Below are 18,756 nucleotides of genomic sequence, written 5' to 3'. Positions count from 1 at the left end.
AATTTTCTAATACAACATGAATTCTTAATCTTATCTTAAGAAGTTTCTTATTACAACACAACTCTAATTAGCGATACAAATGGGTACCTGATTACCCGAAACCGAATATTTATGTTCTGGGTCTTAAAAAGTTAGATCCATTTAAATTTTAATCTCAAGAAGTTTCCTATTACAACACAACTCTAATTAGGGGTACCAATGGGTACCCGGGTGGGGAATCGAAACCAAATATTTCGGTTATAGGTCTAAAAAAATTAGGCCCATTTAAAATTTAATATTATATTACATTTAAGATAATCAAACTCATACATTATAATATAAAATATGTTTTTTATGTGTAAAAGTCTATTAAATATATATAGCATAATAGTGAATGTGTATTGTAAAATGTATATTTTATAATAATACGTTAAACGAGTGTATCATAGATGTTAATAATAATGTCAACGTGTATATTATGAATTAACTAATACATTTTATATTTATTAACTTATGCACATGTATATTTATATAAGATACACATGTTTGATATATTGTGGTGCACGCACTTATTATAAACCAATATGTATTGTTCATGTTAAAAATTAATGATGAGACGTAATTATAAGACGCATGTATTCGCATGTTCGATTTAAAATGCGAGTTAATACATGTGTACAAATATATGTGTATGCACATAAAATATATCAAGGCAATAAATATATGTGATTGTACGTGTACACGATCGAGTTAATACAAAGAAACAAATATATGTGTATGCACGTAAAAAAATTCAAATTTTTGGAGTTAGATATTTGATTATTTTAATTTCTATCAAAGCTTGAAATTATCACATGCATGAATAGTAAAGGGGTATACAATAATTTTTAGTGTTTAAATAATTGAAATTGTTTAATAATCATAATAAATAATAAAGACCCGAATTAGAACTGAAACCGATAAAAACCCGTGAGTTTTGATGGTTTTGGGTTGGGTTCTATAATTCTCATACTAAAACCGTTGAGAACCGAAATCGATAGAATCGCAAATAGTAAAACCCAAACCGAAACTGCTAAAACCCGACCAAAAACCGACCCATTGGCACCCCTAACTCTAATAAGTCAATCAACATCTGACAAGGAAATTTTATACGACTCTAATAAGAAAACATTGCTAAATCAACTCCAAAAATTTATGTTAATAATTATCAGTCATTGAATTCCTCACAAAAATTTAAGGGATGTGAATTTTAGAAATGATTCCAGCCATATAGCCGGGTCTAAAACTTTGTCTAGATACTAAAGCTAAAACCTCTAGGTGCGATTTTTCTCTCTCCTAGGTGGCACTCTAATATCAAAGTTTTTGAGTCTGCTACGCCACGTGGCACTCTAATATCAAAGCTTTTGAGTCTGCTATGCCATGCGAATCTCTAATTGAAACCCTTTCTACTCTAATTAAAACACTTCCTACGTGAAACCCTTTCTACTCTAATTGAAACACTTCCTACGTGTAATTAAGGAATAATACTACTCTAATTGAAACACTTTCCACGTGTACTTAAAAGTTTACAATCAAATCTGACTTCTGAGGAAGCAGCAGACATCAATACCTTCCTCGATCAAGATAAAATTGTATGAACTCTGGACACCTCATCAGAGTGGCCGGCCTATTCACTTCAAGTAGTGATCACTCAGCTCTACTCGAGTACATTTGGAACTAAACTCAGAAGTGCATAGAAGTACATAAGGTCTGGAGCAGTGGACGCAATATGGAAAGAGAGATGCCCGTAGGTTTCAGATGATTTCCAAACCCTCACAATGGCGTACAATAAGTTGGTCAGGGATCTGAGAATTTTTCTACAAGTGTTAAATCCCAATTAAGGTCCAAGATTCCACAGCAGCAAAAAAGACAATTTGATTCTCTATGTATCACAGTACAATTCAAGTTTAGCTTCAAGATCCCTATCAGCACTTAGTATTCATAGCTACGCCCACAAGACAATATAGTAAGGCTCAACATTGACAGAGTTCTTAATAGTAAGGGCATAGTGGAAGAGAGCTTAAAAACCATTGAAATTGCTCTTCGAAGGTGTGTAGATGAAGAAGGAAGTAGAAAAGATGATTGATTCATTGAGGGCAATTAAAGCCATAAACAAACTTGAGAAACCACCTTGGTACTGTTTAGACTTGGTCACTGCCATACAAAGGATGAGTGTGCACTTTCTTTACAATTCCTTTTCTAATGCTTTTAAGAGACCAATACATTTTAAGAAACTATGAAAATGATTGTTATGAAAAACAACCGGAGAATTAAAGAATATTGTGGATAAAGGAAAATGTGGCCAATGAAGAGCCCCTAACTTATAGAACTGATCTCAATTATAACATATGAAAAGAATGTTAACATTATTGATGGGCGCTGATTGCATTGTCAAGACGTAACTCTTTCTGCAACCAATTCCATATCACTTACCTAACAACAGCTTACCTCTAATAATCACTAGAAATAATTTAAGTTACCAAAACTTTGTACTAAAGAAAAAAAAAAGTTGTACAAACTACGCAGTACAGGAGGTATTTACAGTCCATTGCACAACAGTAACACTAAAATAAGTATGCCCAGGAACCTCACATTTGGTGATCCATGTGGGGTTTTACATATATATAAAAACTAAAACTAAAACTACTACTTTATTGCCTTGAAGATTGACTGCATGAATGTTTTGCCACCTGATCCGCAATGAAATTGGCCTCCCTCCATGTTGGATTTAAGCTGCATTTCTTTAGTCCTTCTGTGCATCTATGCCATCTTTGCTTCGTTCACCTTGGCACATTTGAACCACCAAATGCATGAATTGTTGTGGTAAAATCCGATCCCACCCATAACTTCTTCCAATTTCTATGCAAAGTATACTCCACACATTCCAATATAGCTAGACATTCAACTATGAAGTTAGTCCCATGACCTCCATGTCTGCACACAATAGCTCAGAACTCACAGTTCTTATTTCGGAAACAAGCTGAAACAAGCACCATAACCCAGGGGCCAGGGTTACCTTGCGCTGCACCATCCACATTTAAAAAAAATTACTAATTCTATGCTTAATTTCCTTCATAAATAGAACACTGAAAATCTCAACTTCAGTACTTTACCAAGATAAACCATATATGTAGATATATAGAATCCAATAGGTTAGCTGACTGGCTAACAGAACAATGTATTTTTGTCCTTTTATTAGCATAATATAGTAGGGTCTAGCTAACCCTCCTTCCTTTAAGAATGAGAAAGTTTAGCCAAAAGTCCAGCCTACTGTATCAATAATTCTGTGTCAAGCCCAACTAATCTAAGTTGATCTGATACTGACATAACCCAAGAACTGGCAAATACGAAAAGAGAAATATGATTTGCAACAAAAAAAAAAGAAAATTAATTAAACAGTCAAAAGGGAAAATTAAGTAAGGGTTTTCTCAATTAATACGGGCAAGGGTCTGCCTAATCCCCACCCCCAACACGCACACAAACACATACACACAAAAAAAAATAAAGAAATAAAAATTGGGGTGGTTTTTATGGTGTACTTCAATGAAAATTTATTGTACTAAAGCAAATAGGGAAAACTTGAACAATTAACTAGATGCTTCAGCCTTAGGCTGAAGAAGATGTTCACAAATTTAAATCTAAACTACTTTACAAGCTTATAATAAGACCCAAATCAGTCAGGATATGTGTCTCTTACAGTTATCCTTCCCATGTATATGCCTACTTCTTTAACTATTCAATGTGTGGTCAAAGAATTTATTGCGATAACCCTGTTTTGTAACCAGAATTACCCAAGAGATAAGCTACCAGCCATCCCAATATAGCACCCGCAACAACCTGCAACAATGCCCAATGATGATGTGATCAATAAACTATTACCAACTTACCACCCCCAAAATAATTTCAATCCATCTTATGCTGATAAATTTTCTATTTAAAAAGTAAAAAGAAATCAAACATTTAATACAGCAAAATAAATCAATACACACCATGTACTTTATATACGCACATGCAAATCTCATTGAGAACCCATATGGAAGAAAATATGAAGACAGCTCGAGACGTACCCCGACCTAATTCCTGAAACAGATGGTCCCCATTTGGAAGATAACTACTCACGTAATATAAGCTTACTATAGAGTACAGATACTCCAACAAAGGTCATTTGAAACTTCAAAAACTGCTGCAACAGTGTCCTCTTGCAAAACACTTGGAGATTGTTAGAGGAAGGTACATAGAAGAGTTCATTTACTATTTTATGACATGGATGAAGTACCCAAACACTAAACAAAGAATGAAACAACCAAAAAAGCAAATAAGAAAAGCAAACTGTCTCGCCCCAGATCATGGTGATAGTTTAGAACAACGAGTTTTTAGTTTTTAAATGCATCAATCAGTTGTGTATGTACAAGCGAGAAACTAAGTTTCCAGGCCACACCCATTATTCAGAAATTTGCAAAATGTGCACTGTAATGTACTAATGTGAGCGGGTGTGAAGTGCAATTAAAACTTCAAAAATGTCATACTAAAGCGTGATTCAAACAATGTCACAAAATATAGAGTTCAACAATGTCAAACTAAAATCATGCCAAAAAATGGATATGAAACGTAGACTTCCAACACTTCTAACCAATCAAAACAACAATAGCGTCTTAAGAGGATGATTATGTAATCACAGCACAAGCCTTAACTTCAATTTCAGAGACAAACTAAATGAATAAAATCAAGTATTGATATACCATTAAGCAAGGAATAATAGATGAAACACCTATCGTGCTTGGTACAATATGGAGGGTTTGCGGATTTTCCTTGCAATGCATGTTTTCCAGGAATTACACGTATATATATCCATTTTGCTACTAGAACTAGGTATGTTGGTACTTTACAAATAAAAAAAGGCATGAATGCACATACAACTACGAAAATTCAGCAGAGATGAAAGACTCAACACTTGCAGTTCAGATAGTGAGGGGAGCTAAGGGGTGAATCCACCTTGGTACATCCTAAACACGGTGTTCTCCATTAGGAACAAGGTGCTCATGCTAAAGCAATGATTTTTTTTTTCAAGTATTTAGAGGTTTAGGCTGACCTCAACCTACAGTACTACGTACCACACAACACAAAGCACTTGAAATTGACCAAACTCTATGGGGGAGATACAAAATGTAAAAACGGACAAAAATATAACAAACTCACGGAGTTTGACAGTGTAGGTAACATACTTAGATATCAAGACTTACAAAGTTTGGCAAAATTGTACCAACCCTGTTACTGTATACTCACAGTTCACCTAGATCTAGACAGATATGCAAAGAGTTGGTATCATAGTCAAACAATCAAACTCTTTCAACCATATATAAAAAACCCGAGAGTTTGATTGTATTTCTATTTCCGCAAGAGAGTTTAATTTGTATGATCTATAGAACCGACCTGCTAAAATATATAACATATTCTTTAGGGAATTATCCAACAAACAAATGAAGTAACTAATCCAATCGCTTCTAATGTGATATATAACTCAGAGCATCAAGTAAAGGAAGCATTTGAAAGTTTGAAACCTTGCAATAGGCATACAGTATTACGTACCACACAACACAGAGCACTTGAAATTGACCAAACTCTATGGGGGAGATACAAAATGTAAAAACAGACAAAAATATAACAAACTCACGGAGTTTGGCAGTGTAAGTAAAAGACTTGGATATCAAGACTTACAGAGTTTGGAAAAATTGTACCAACCCTGTTAGTGTATACTCACAGTTCACCTAGATCTAGACAGATATACAAAGAGGTTGTAACTAATCCAGAAATAAAATTTACGCTTCTGTAACCAAAGTGAGCCAAACTACCAATATAGTTTAGGCTCAAATCTTCAATGGTATTGTAAATCCACTAACACAATAAATCCAATTGGTGATAAACTCGGTATTGATTAGGTGATGTTTGACATGGTTTTCGGATTGATCTGATAGAAAGCAATAAAACTCAAATGCCAATCCCTATTTCTGACGTACTTATTACATGCTCTGTTTTTCCTTATACATGAATATTGTTTTTTAAACATGTAGCCATTTGGACTGCACAATGATTTTAATGGACTATTTTCTTACAACGTAATATATGCCAGAGAAGTTTCTTCAGTGATTCGAGTGTTCAATGATCAAATGATCATCATCTTGGAAGTTTTGCTCCATCGACTATAGGGGTTTCCTCAATCGTACAAGATAACGCTCTTCAACTCAAAACTTAAATGGATGTCGCACCCTTTGTTCTACCTTTAATGTATTCCCTAGCTTGGAATTGATTGTCATTTTCCATCAAGTTATATTCAAGTATTCAAGAATCTAAATGGTGCTGGCCTATGAGTTTATGACCAGAGTGATCCTAAAGGCTGCTTTATTACGTAGATGCCAAATTCAAGGCGACTATAGGGATTTCCTCAAACAAGATAATGCTCTTCAGCTCAAAAGTTAAATGGAAGGCAAATCTTTAGGATCTAATGATCTAAGTGAGTGGGTACCTAGATGATAGGGAGGGTGTTATTAAGATGAATATAAGAACTATATGTATTTTTGTTTTCTTTTTTTTTTTTTTTGATAAATAATAGAAGAACTGCATAGACATTAGAGGGTTACTTTCAAAAACGTTTTGTTAGTAATTGTAAAGTAACTTTTGTAATCCCATTTAAAGTATACTTGCATATTTTCTAAAATAGATTTGTTCGGCAACCTTGATTCTCGATCTAACAGTCCAAGAGATGTAGATCTTACCAACTGTTCATGTGTTATTGTAATTCCAAGATATTAGCACACTGTGGAATTTGTAAAAGTAATGTATATCTATTAAGGTGTAGCACTTGAGTTCTCTCTAAAAGCTGAAGGTAGCTCGGTAAGGGTGACCTGTAAAACAACTTTTTAGTGAAGTAGCCATTGATTTTAGAACAATTAAAGAACTCAATTGTTTAAATGGTTATTCTGGCATGTGTTGAAGATCCGATCCATAAGAGAAATCTAGCAAGGACCGTCATAAGCACACACTCCGGAAGTTATCGTGGCCCTCAAAGAACTCAGTTATTTTAATGGTTACTCTGGCCTGTGATAAAGATCCATATGAGAAATCTAAGAAAAACCGTCATAAGCACAACGCACACTCTGAAAGTTACCGTGGTGGCTGGGTAATTGGGTATGCATTGCTTCTTTTAAAAGCTTCTCACATATGAATATATGTGATCAAAAGATATATGTTAGTACAACTTGATTTATTGATTTCATTATTGGGGTGTTAGGAGTTATTAGGAAGTCTATATTATAAGGTGTTATATGAAGTATTGAAGTTTATATTACAAGGTGTTAGTTATATGAGTAGAATTGAAAAACAGTTGATTACCGTGTTTATTGGTGTACGTAGTATTAAAGTATTACTTGGTCACGTAATACTACACATACGTTTAATGGCGATATAGCACTTGAAGATTAACACTATATGGAAGCTTAAAAAGGATTAAACGTCACATATGGTGAAGTTAATCGTATAGATGGTCATCTCATTAAAAAAAAACCGTGAAGGTGTGTATAGAGACTCAGGTTGTCTCTAAAACGGACCTTCAAAAGTATTTAGTACGAATTTGTTTATTTTTATCTCTTGAAAATAGATCAATTATCATCTAATCAAACTTCAAAAACCATCTGTTTCACATGTGATTTGTATTTGAATCCGTAACCTATCAAAGTTTACAAATGATTAATCTCATTTGTATATCAAGTTTCCATACAAAGAGTGATTTGGTCAGATAGATAGGACTAGAAAATGGGTTGATCAATACACTTACATTTCAACTCAATTTTCATAAGGAAAACGTTCACTTTTGTCCATATTTCCATCCAACCAGAGCAAATTGAATATACAGAGGACGTATCTCAACCAATTCACAAGGGAAAAAAAATGGAAGTCAAAACAAAGATTGTATGGCAATACAAAAAACAACGTAATTCAAATAAGGGAATACGGACAAACAGATTGGTTTGGAAATGAAAGTATCAATACACTTACATTTCAATTGAAATTCATAAGATGAGGTATCCAGCTAACGTTCACTTTTGTCCATTTCTCCAATGCAGCTCTCCCCAACTATGCTGTCAAAGGCGTTATCAAGGATTAGCGGAGTGGGCATCAGATTAGCGGGTATATAATTGTCGGGATGCCCCAAAACATTAGGAGCATAAAAAATCCAAATGGAAAAAAAGATAGCAGAAGCTACCCGACCTACTAGATCCTTTACATAAAAATAAGGGTAAGAAGCAATATTATCCATCTCTGAATGTACACCCAATGGATTATTTGATCCATATTGATGCAATGCAGCCAGATGAAGAAGACTGGCGCCTACTAAAATAAGGGGGAGTAAATGATGGAGACTAAAAAAATGATTTAAAATGTAATAGAATAGTTACCTGGAAAAAATCTCAAAAAACTTCATATTTAATCTAAAAATTTGTGTGTCAGCAAGACTCCCAAGTAAAATAGTTGTACCAAAAAGGTGGAGGTCTAGAGTAAAAAAAAAACACTTCACAGGGATTGGTTCTACCTGAATCGGATCTGTGCGGAGAAAATTCCGTTGTAGCCTCTGCCCATCAGGAAGACGAACTCCTACCTTGCAGAGTAGGCTCTTATCAACCTTAGGTTCTTCAGGAAGAGGAGGATATGAAGGCTTACTACCTGATAATGATTTTGGCTCCTCAATTGTGGGTTCAGCACTAGAAAAGACTAAAGGTAGGGGTTTATTGTTCAATTAATGGAGCACTTGAACGTAAAACTCAATTGATAAACAACTAAATTGGAAATGAATTGGTAATCAAAAGGATTATTTTGAGGTAATCGATCAAAACCTTCACTGAATTAGAGGAAATGAAGCTGACCTTACTTTAGTACAAATCCTGCAAAATATAATGGGCTTGAAGCCCAAGTTAAGTTAAGACCTTAGCCCAATAGTACAAATAGAAATTTCAAAACACAATATCTGATCTAACTTACTTTCCAATTTTAGATATATACGAAGTTAGAATCATACACAAACTGAACTTCTAATCACATAGGGAAGTCTAATAAATTGACATATATAAACCTATATATGTAGAAATTTACAATCATTTTGCCTTTCTCATTGCATAAACTAAATTGTATTGGATCAAGAGCATACGCATAGTAAACAAACGGTTAATGTAAACAATCCTTTTTATGTTCCTCAATATTGTTTACCTATATAGCAAAGAATTCAATTTAATCCAAATATCTATTCTTATGAGTTTCATATATTTAATTATGTTTTCCTTATATTGCAGGGTCATGGAGTACGGAAATTACAAATTATGTAAAAATAAGTTGCTAAAAGAAATTCTAGAAACAGAACTTGATGTTCAACAAGATCCAGTGTACAACACAAAAATAGAGAACGGACGATTCATCAGCAGTGTAACAGTACAGGTACCAAAAGACATATTCTTTAACAATGAAGACATCATAGTTAAATAATTCTCTGGACGCCCTGCATATTCTATAGAAAAAGCACAAGATTCGACTGCTTTTAATGCAATAAAATTTATAAAAGATGAACGTAAAATAGAAATTGAAGACTTCCATTTCAAAGAACTCTTGAAGAAAAGAAAAGAAGTTGAAGAAAAACAAATTCAGCTTGACACCATCAAAAACGTTATGCTAGATTGTATGATTGAAGAAAAAGAAAACAAAGACAAGATCTTTGAGCTAAAGGAAATAATTAAAGAGATGAAGGAAAATGAGAAAATTAGTTGGAAAGATATTAGCAGCAAAGAAAAGAATAAGGATTTGAGAATAAAGAAAAAGAAGCATCACAATGAATACCGAGGTTCAATGCTTCTCATTTATGAAAGTTTGTCACTATTGAATCCGTCTTTAATTTTTTATTTAAATTTTATATATGATTAACAACTATGTTTGATAATCTTTTCAAGTTTATATGCATTAATTTTATTTCTAGCTTGATTTCCAACACCATTTTGCTACAATTGCAGGCAATATTCCCATATAATTAAACTTTTCTCATTAATGTTTTCCTTTATTTGAGTGCTGGGTAGGCATTCCACCTTAAGAGCCAAATGGCGTAGGTAAGCGCATAGAAAAGTCATCAGGCCTTTACAACTGTTTTAATCATGACAAAATTACAAAAATAGCTAACTATTCATGAGTCATGATCATAAGTAGAATTGTAAATTAACAAAAAGGAGACGAACCATATGTACAAACCACACCATATCTACCAAAACATGTCGATCTGTCAGAAGTACTAAGTAGCAAGTGTCACTCTGAAGAGTACTAACCGTCCCAGCCAATCCGTATATATTGTGGAACAAAGACGCACTCTATATTATTTGTGTTATACATTATTTTGAAGTTTGACCTGAGTATCTACAGCTAACGTTCATATTTGTCAAACAAGTTCACATTGATGTGTAGTAACTTTTTTGATTATTGGTCACAACCAAAACAATCAGTATTGTAGTAAGCTTTTAGAATATTGCTCGGTCAAAATCAATGCTATTTTTTAAAGTTTATTTCAACATGTATAATATTTGATCGAGGCCGGGTCCCAAAACTAGTAAGTTGTCTAATTGAGAGCATGAAGTTGTCATGATCGACATGAGCCCAGTGCCTGGGCCATGTTGTCTATCGCACGTAGGCAGTAGGCACTGGTCTATGAGATGGCGGATTGATGTAAAATGCATTTCGCGGAGGACTACAAATTATGAAACATGTTACGAGAGATTTGGAAAACCAATGTTTCTTCCCTGAAAATTGGATTGGGAGAAATATTGTGGCAGTAGCATTTTGTCTGCTATTGTACCATTTTACCAAAGTATTTCCATACAACACAATGGATGTGACATCCACTACCATTACATTTCTTAACTGTCCAGTGGCAAGTGGCATGAGAAAACATGTATCTCGAACTGTTGGACAGAACTGAATCCTGCCAGACACTAATTCTATGCGTAGTTTAGCCGGTTCACCAAGTTTTGAGACATCCCAGCACACACTTTTATTGGTTCAGTGAATAAAGAAGTGACCAAGCTGAGACTTTTGGCGAACGTCCTCTAGTAAACAGCCGTGGAACTCATGCTGAAACCTGGTTTGATCATCACGAACATTCTAGGACTAACAATGCACAGTCATGCGTTGCCACTGCCAATGATATTGTTTCTTTTGCTACGCCATAGTCTTTTCCAGTCCATACTTCCCAGTACTTGCACGAACCTGGAATCAGGTTCCTATGAGGAAGCACCTTATCCAGGTCTGATATCTTTGTTGAAATAACCATTTTTCCAGGACTCAGATTGAAGAAGGAAAGATATATTTCTCCTACACAAGCAATATATAAATCAACAGATTCACATGAACCAGGCTAATAACTTAAACTTTCAGCCAAATATACGATCAAGGAATTTTCTTTCATCCTTCTTGAGAATACAGTGGTGCTTTGTAAACAAGTGAAAGGTGTAGTGTTCGGATTAGCCAACAAACCTCTTCTTCCAGTTGCAACCCATGAACGAATTCCACCAGAATTGGCATTAGCTGCATGAAGGAGTAGTCAGTTGTTAAGAATATTGTTTCCTTATTATGGTTATTTGTTAAAGATATAGCTATTACATATATATATAACTTGAGAAGTATCACCTTTTACGGGATTCAATACTCCACACAGTCCGGAATAGCTGTTTACTAAGGTGTCATTATTGTTCAACTCCCACATCTGTTCAGCTCAAAGATGTAAGATTTCTTTGGAATGGGTACAAACTTGCACCGATAAAGCTTAAATTACAAAAACTAAAAGGACTTCATCTGCAGCAAGACCACAGAGAAAAATATATTGCACCTAATGCTTCGTATAATTACTCCTTCACGCGGGACATGAGAGTTCTTCACTTCTTCTCTGTTTGTTTTTGTCCGCGTCTGTGTGTGGAGAGAGAGGATGGGGGGATTTCATCCGACTGAGTGCCTAAATGTTTTTTTTTTCTGTTCGGTAGTATCTAAATTATCATCAAGGACGGACGATTGATGTCTCTCTCTTCTACAACACCTGTTGCTTATTCACTTTTTAGAATCTGTTGTAATATTGTAGGTGAACTCTCCTATCTTAAACATTCATGATCCAAACGAGCCCCACCCCAACCAAACACAAGGGCTCACACATACACATCCCATGATTTTCCTGATTTGCCTTAGCAGTTACCATGATTTGCCTTGGCAGTTACCATTCTGACTTCTGCAGGTTACCACTCCAGGCCATATTTAAACGACGAAAGCATTTATGAAAGGAGAGGGATAGAGCCACATTGTAAATGAATCCAAGCAAAATTGTGGACTTAAAAATTGAATTGAAGGCTGAATTTTTGTAGATATGATCTCCCCACCATAGAGAACATGCTCACAAAAATTCAGCTTATTCAAAGAAGTCTAACCATAGAACATGCTCACAAAATTTTTGGATCGTTAGATGAAAAGTTAAAAAATGAACACTAATTTTTACATGGTTAGACATATCCAAATATTATAATTTTTTGTAAGAATGATCTTCATAGTGGGGAGATCATCGCCACAAAAAACCAGGCCTTAAATTATTTGTACGCAGAAAATGTGGCTATAATGTGCGCATAAGAATGTGGCCCTATCCCTCCCCTTTATGAAAAATCCTTAGCATATTGCACTTTCAGTTAGTTTGAGTTTATCCATAAATAAGGTACTCATTCAAGGAAGCCATGTTAAAACATTTGGCTTCCTCTATCTGTTTGCTACGCTTTCTGATTTTTCGCTTAAACATATATAAAACGCCATGCTAATAGCTATTCTGAAGGTAAAAGAAACCAAATTTCTTGACTAATTAGATACCTGGTTGGAATCCCATTGACAAGGAGAAAACGAGCTACTCTTCAATTCTTGAGATGTAAGCTTTCGCCGGGGAGAGGCATCTAAGCAGAAATCTGTGGAGTCTACTGCTGATAAATGGTGCTTCCCTTTATATTTCTTTTTGTGGATTTTCTTTTCATCCCTATTTTAGTATTAGAAAACCGAACTTTAATTCGTTTGCATAAAAGAAGAACTGCGATACTAGTCGGATCACTGCTGCTTACGATATCAAAAGAATAGCTCAAGAAATAATTATTTGTTAAAAAATTTATAAAAATAGCTTCTTACGATTTCAAAAGAGGTTTTCTCTTGTAAAGGCAAAATGGCAAACTATGTTTGCGTCCTAGGTTATCTTTCCAACAGATTCTTTCCAGCTCATCATGAAGAACTTCAGAAACCCAACCTTTTGCCTTATGATCCTTGCAGCTAATAAGATCCAGAACATGTGAATCCACTGCGTTAATTTCCTTTGACCTTTTAGGCATCTTAGTGAAACCCAGATGACGACCTCTAAGATTACTTTCTCCAGCGATATATGGAAACTGATGATTAATCAAATATTTTAAATTAAATACAGTATTCGGAAACACAGAAGTTGTTTTCTGGGAAGAAGGTTATTAAAAATTGGGTGACCTACCTCCATATTGTTCATACTAAAAGAATTGATTTCCAGCAAAGTAGGATTCACAATGATACTGTATGTGGTCTCATCGAGCTTCCTCAGATCTCCTCCAAACATGAGAGGAGACTTTACCATAGACCAGAGAGTCATCTGCTAGAAATAAAGTTTTAGTGTTTAAATTTCGTAGTACTATAAGATTAACAAACACACAAAATACAAATTGCATCTAAAGGACCTGAGTTCTTTGTTCTTCGAGTTTGAGTCTAGAATATCTATGCGGACCTTCATTTGAGCCTGTTAACAGAGAATATAAGAAATTTGATTTGTAGCTGTTTTTAGAAGGATACCCCCTCGCCCCCCCTTTTTTTTCTCAACATTCGAATGAATACAGTAATTAACACGTCAGAGATTTAAGCGTGACAAACATATATTTCATTGAAGAAGAGACTTCTTTTGTTCAAAGAGTATATAGTATCACTTGGTCAAATATGGTCTCTGCTACTATGGTGTCCATAGTTTGACCAGATATTAATCCCTCAAAACCTATAATGGTTTGGTAAACTACATTTGCATGGAAACAGATCCCCGAATTGCATGAAGCAAATAAAATCTTTCATTGTGACGTGTTAATTGTGTGTGTGATTCTGTGACCTTGTGAAAAAACAAAGTGATAGACTGTGCAAGTTCTTCAAAATTACCTTAACTTTTCACAAGGTTATGAATGTTACGTCGAAGGGAACAATGTTTTGTGAAACAGGTGATAGCAGTATTGTAGCAATACAGTGTGTCATATCTGGCAATGTTCTTTACCTGGATCAGTAAGCCACCCCAACGGAAGCATGTCCAAGTCGGGCCATGAGTTTCCATTTAATCCCTCAGTTCCTATCATATTAGCAGCAGAAAAGTCCCTGTCCCACAAGTCAATATACATTATTTCATAACTCTCGAGCAACCATAAAGAAATATAGTGAGCATGCAATCCTCATCGACATTAATAATGGGAGTTAGTAGTTCTGAAGCTGAATAGAGTAGAACACCAATATACCTGGATACATTAAAATGAGCTGCCACATCACCCCATGAATCCCAATCATCTCCAGTAATCCTATACATGTTAACAAGAGAACTCACATCCTTGGCCATGGCTGGTGTTGCACTGGTTCCAGGAGAGAGAGAATACAAGATAGGACGATCAAGCTCCTTCAGTACCTGCATAAATTAGAGCTCTTTATGCCATCTCTTCCTTATGCAAATCCCTCCACGAAATCGTCCAACCCCCTCCAAAATGTTCTAGCTGAAAATTACCAGTTTGGTAGAAGAACAGTGTGTCACATTGTACCTCTGAAACTATGGCTACTTCATTGACGTTCAAATCATCGCCAAAGATACAATCATGCTTCACTGTGTCAAAAATGGGGAAAACATTAAACAAAATTTTCAGAGAATATTACCCAATTCATGTTGAAAACATGGATCATATGATATTCCAAATTCCAAAGAGTACAATTCCTCTTGATTGGTCGTGGACAGTAGCAGTGTTAGGAACTTAGGATAATAAGAGCACAAAATAGCATACAAAAATGGTACAAAATTCTGAATGGGGCTTCATCTGTATATCGGTGTCTGAAGAATGCTCTTCCATTCAGATTAAAGTATCACGTCTGATGACACACGCTATAGCAGACAAAAATATTTTTCAACCGCAAAAAAATATATTACCAAAATCCACATCCCACTCAGCATACTGATGATAGAGTGACCTCAAGAAGGCTCTTCCAGCTCCCAACTTAGTATCCACGCTCATGAAACCATGTGGCATCCATGCACATTTTCGATCTGTCAGGCCTATATCTTTTGCACGCCATTGTCTTCCTGACTCCATATAACCAATCCCCTGAGAACCACTAGTGTTAGTTGAGATTCCAATAACAGCGTCATACTTATTTCTCTAGACTTGTATGTGACAGAGTAGGTATATCTCAATGTTTATCGGGCTTTCAGTGAGGCTCACACATATGCTGCAATCTAATTTTAATTATATTTCGTAAGGGTACCCTTTCAAATCATTTGTATGATTATGATGACTGTTATGTGCCAAACTTTTGGTAATGGTAGCTTATTTAAATAAAAAGAAAAAAGGGAAAAGTGCAATGTACATTGAACGGTTTACCGTGGTAATGTCTAAGATGGGAGAGTTTGCATCGACTGCTTGTGTACTTATTCCTCTCATAACATGAATCCCAAACTTTAAACCCATGCCATGTACTTTCCTGGCTACTTCACTGAACCCTTTCCCATCTATAGACGAAGGCCATCTTTTGGGGTCAGGGATCATCCTTCCCCACTGATCGATCACATCAAATCCGAGTGAATCTGTATAAGCACCTTTAACTTTCCTCCTATACCAGAGAAAATCCACCACAACATACTGGCAAGAAAAAAAAAAATTGAAGTCAAGGAAGTAGCATAATAGATGTAAGATCTCTCTCTCTCTGTGGATACTTGCTCATAATGTGTTTAACATAGACAGTAACTACTGACTTGTCAAAAGCTGGAATATATTTCTGACCTCATATCCATGAGTTAGTAGCCTCTTAGAAACAATTTCTGCATTTTGGAGGAATTCTTCTTCAGAAACGATCCATGAAAAAGAATCATATGAATTCCAGCCTCTAGGAGGGCTGCTAGCTTGCCCTCCATTTTCCCCAGAGGCTTCAGATAGCTCCCTGAAAATGTACAATTCCGATTCAACATTAATTTCATAATACTCATTTATCTAAGAATTGGGAACAAAAACAAGACACTTAACGAAGAAATTAAGCAAACAAAGTAGATGAAAAACCATATTTCCAATAACCAAACATAATTTAAGACTTTTGCATCAATAAAATCAATGGTATGTTAGGATTCCCTTTATCCCCCAAAGAGAAAATTACATTTTAACAAATGTTTGAAGAAGAAGGGGATCAAAAGATGCGATGGACTATATTACTTATAATCAGGTCAATTGACATTTCTTTTATTAAAAAAAACCCCAATCTAGTAACATTGGATGTGGTAAAAGTTCCAAAGTCTGAAGGGAGGAAAGTTACCATTCTGATCATCAAATGTGGTAAAGGGGTATGCACTCACTAAGAATTCATGGTTTACACTCAATTTAATTAGATCTTAAACCTTTGAAGGTAATCTCTTAAAGTTAATGACAACATCTTGCAATGGGTTACTCTCTTTTCTCCTTATCGTCAATCAACAAAAGGAAAAAAGAAAAAAAAAAAACCCTGCACCTAGTTTCCTGAGACGGGTATGCTACAGTGTAATATAATTTTAGTTTCAAGTAGCAATCATTTCAGCTAAACATGAACCAGCTTACCACATCCTTCACAAGTATGAAAGCTCACAAACATAAAACAAAATTGTAAAGAAAATGATCAGCAGAAGAACCTTTGAGTGCAGAAGACAAAGAAGAAGAAGAAGAAGAAGAAGAAGAAAAGAGGCTTCCAAGAAATGATATTCATGGCTGGTGAGTGTTATTAGGACATGTAGACAGTGATGAGAGTGTGTGTATGAGTGTGTTAGTTTTTTGTTATGCTTTTGAATTAGTAAAATGAAACGGGGCGTTATAACTGCGTTGTTAACAAATTTGTGTACACTGTACAGTTGTCTTGAAAGCCGCATTTTTGTGTTTGTCTCTGAACGGCAGTTGGCGGGTATCTATGACGTGAATCTTTACTGGATTGTGCCTCACTTGTATCTGACTGTTGACTAATTACTCTATCTGCTGCACGCCTGCACCTAATAAGACAAAAATAGATCATTCTCCGTGTTTTAGTGATAGCATCTTAATGCATACGCTTCATTGTGAGTCAAAGTTATGTCATTAAATTAAGGGGCGCGGTATTGGAAACGCGATAAATGGAATTTTGACACAAAAAATAAAATAATAATAGTTATTTTTTATATGTTCTTTTACACTCTACATATGATTGTTGTTATTTTTACATGTTCCCATAGTTTTACACTCTATGCCCAGTTTTACGGTTTCTCATGAGATCATAGTTCTATAGTAGGCAGGCCTGCCAGGCCTCATATTTCCTATTTTATATTTTTGTTTATTATTATCTAATTTTATAAAGAAAAAAAACCAAAAAAAGGATATGATAGTCAATTTGTTTACAAATGGGTTTTCTAACTACTAAATTTCGAGTAAATTAATGTGGAGATCAATCCAATCCACGATATCTCAATATATTAATATGGGTTGTAATTTCAATTTTTTGTCGAGATCTCATTTAATCAAATTGTTTCATTGGAAAAATAAAAACATCCTATAAAGAATCTCCACATTGTCACCACATCTCTTATTTTTTTTTTTTTCTCATTAAATTTTTTTTTTTCTATTTCACTTTCAAATTTTCAATTTTATTTTGAACACACACATCAAGAAATATGGATACCCCATTTTCTTTTTAAAATTTCTTTATAAACTCCAATCCTAACAACACCAAAACCATGACAAAAAATATACAATCGCTAGAATTTATAATTTTGCTATCTCCAAGGGAAATATTTTCATATGCTATAATTCATCATCTAAATTTTTTGTGATTAAATTTTTAATTTCATGAAATCTAGATTTTTTTATAATTAACACAAGAGTCAAACTACTCCATTTTAGTAAAATTAAAATCATCTCATGGCCTAGGAAATAACTAACTTTTTTTTTTTTTTTTCATAGTGGCTAAAAAAAAAAAACTATAGCAGCCACCTTCCATGGGATATGGGATCTCCATTTTCTTCTTTAAAATTTCTTTATAAACAACCCGATGTCATATGCTATAAGAAATTTTTGTGATTAAATTGATTGTGCGGAGACGCATATCTCCTATATTTCGATCTCATTTACATATTTTTTGTTTTTCATTCAAATTTTATGCAAGTGCTTGCCGTCAGTGTTTTTTGTGTATTTAATGAAGAGGTGCTAGTACCGTTGAATTGGTCAAAGGGGTGTTAGTCCCATTTATGGGGGTGCCAATACCGCGACCCTAAATTAAAAGATGAGGTTAGTTGAATTCTTAAAAATGACAATAGTTCTACGGAGACAGACATTTTGGCCTGGTATATTGATCGGGTGATCTGTCTTGTAATTTTCTACTCTCTCAGCTCCACTACTCCAACAAAAA

At 34.8% G+C, this 18,756-nt stretch overlaps 1 protein-coding gene and 1 long non-coding RNA gene across 5 annotated transcripts; both read right to left on the bottom strand.

Annotated features, from left to right (window-relative positions):
* Positions 1 to 3,065: 3,065 nt before the first annotated feature.
* On the bottom strand, positions 3,066 to 8,900 carry LOC147494111 (uncharacterized). The gene is made up of 3 exons (XR_015198906.1): positions 8,603 to 8,900; positions 8,068 to 8,150; positions 3,066 to 3,855 (listed from the first exon to the last, which is right to left on the bottom strand). It is a non-coding gene; the product is annotated as an uncharacterized LOC147494111 (long non-coding RNA).
* Positions 8,901 to 10,815: 1,915 nt separating this feature from the next.
* LOC147494110 (Melibiase family protein) lies at positions 10,816 to 17,219 on the bottom strand. Of its 4 annotated transcripts, none has more exons than XM_086566352.1 (14): positions 17,018 to 17,219; positions 16,146 to 16,302; positions 15,747 to 16,004; positions 15,296 to 15,470; positions 14,916 to 14,977; positions 14,622 to 14,785; positions 14,387 to 14,484; positions 13,812 to 13,870; positions 13,592 to 13,726; positions 13,243 to 13,496; positions 12,937 to 13,096; positions 11,725 to 11,800; positions 11,572 to 11,622; positions 10,816 to 11,409 (listed from the first exon to the last, which is right to left on the bottom strand). In XM_086566352.1, exons 1-14 carry the CDS (start codon positions 17,089 to 17,091, stop codon positions 11,189 to 11,191), a joined length of 1,944 nt encoding a protein of 647 aa, XP_086422478.1. In that variant the 5' UTR covers positions 17,092 to 17,219; the 3' UTR covers positions 10,816 to 11,188. The 4 variants fall into 4 exon arrangements, with proteins under 4 accessions (XP_086422478.1, XP_086422480.1, XP_086422479.1 ...); XM_086566354.1 differs by having other exon boundaries at positions 15,733 to 16,004; positions 17,018 to 17,172; XM_086566353.1 differs by having other exon boundaries at positions 16,947 to 17,020.
* Between the last annotated feature and the right edge of the window lie 1,537 nt (positions 17,220 to 18,756).

Source organism: Coptis chinensis, chromosome 6 (genome assembly GCF_015680905.1).
Source record: "Coptis chinensis isolate HL-2020 chromosome 6, ASM1568090v1, whole genome shotgun sequence".
Taxonomy (NCBI): Eukaryota; Viridiplantae; Streptophyta; class Magnoliopsida; order Ranunculales; family Ranunculaceae; genus Coptis; species Coptis chinensis.
This window is presented reverse-complemented; position numbering and strand designations above follow the sequence as displayed.

Bases quoted from the DNA above. Each gene is read 5' to 3' on its own strand.
- LOC147494110 (XM_086566352.1), bottom strand. From the start codon at position 17,091: ATGAATATCATTTCTTGGAAGCCTCTTTTCTTCTTCTTCTTCTTCTTC. The intron at 16,005-16,145 runs GTCAGAAATATA...TTTTCTTGCCAG, and splicing joins TACTAACTCATGGATATGAG to TATGTTGTGGTGGATTTTCT. The intron at 15,471-15,746 runs GTAAACCGTTCA...AGTGGTTCTCAG, and splicing joins CCATCTTAGACATTACCACG to GGGATTGGTTATATGGAGTC.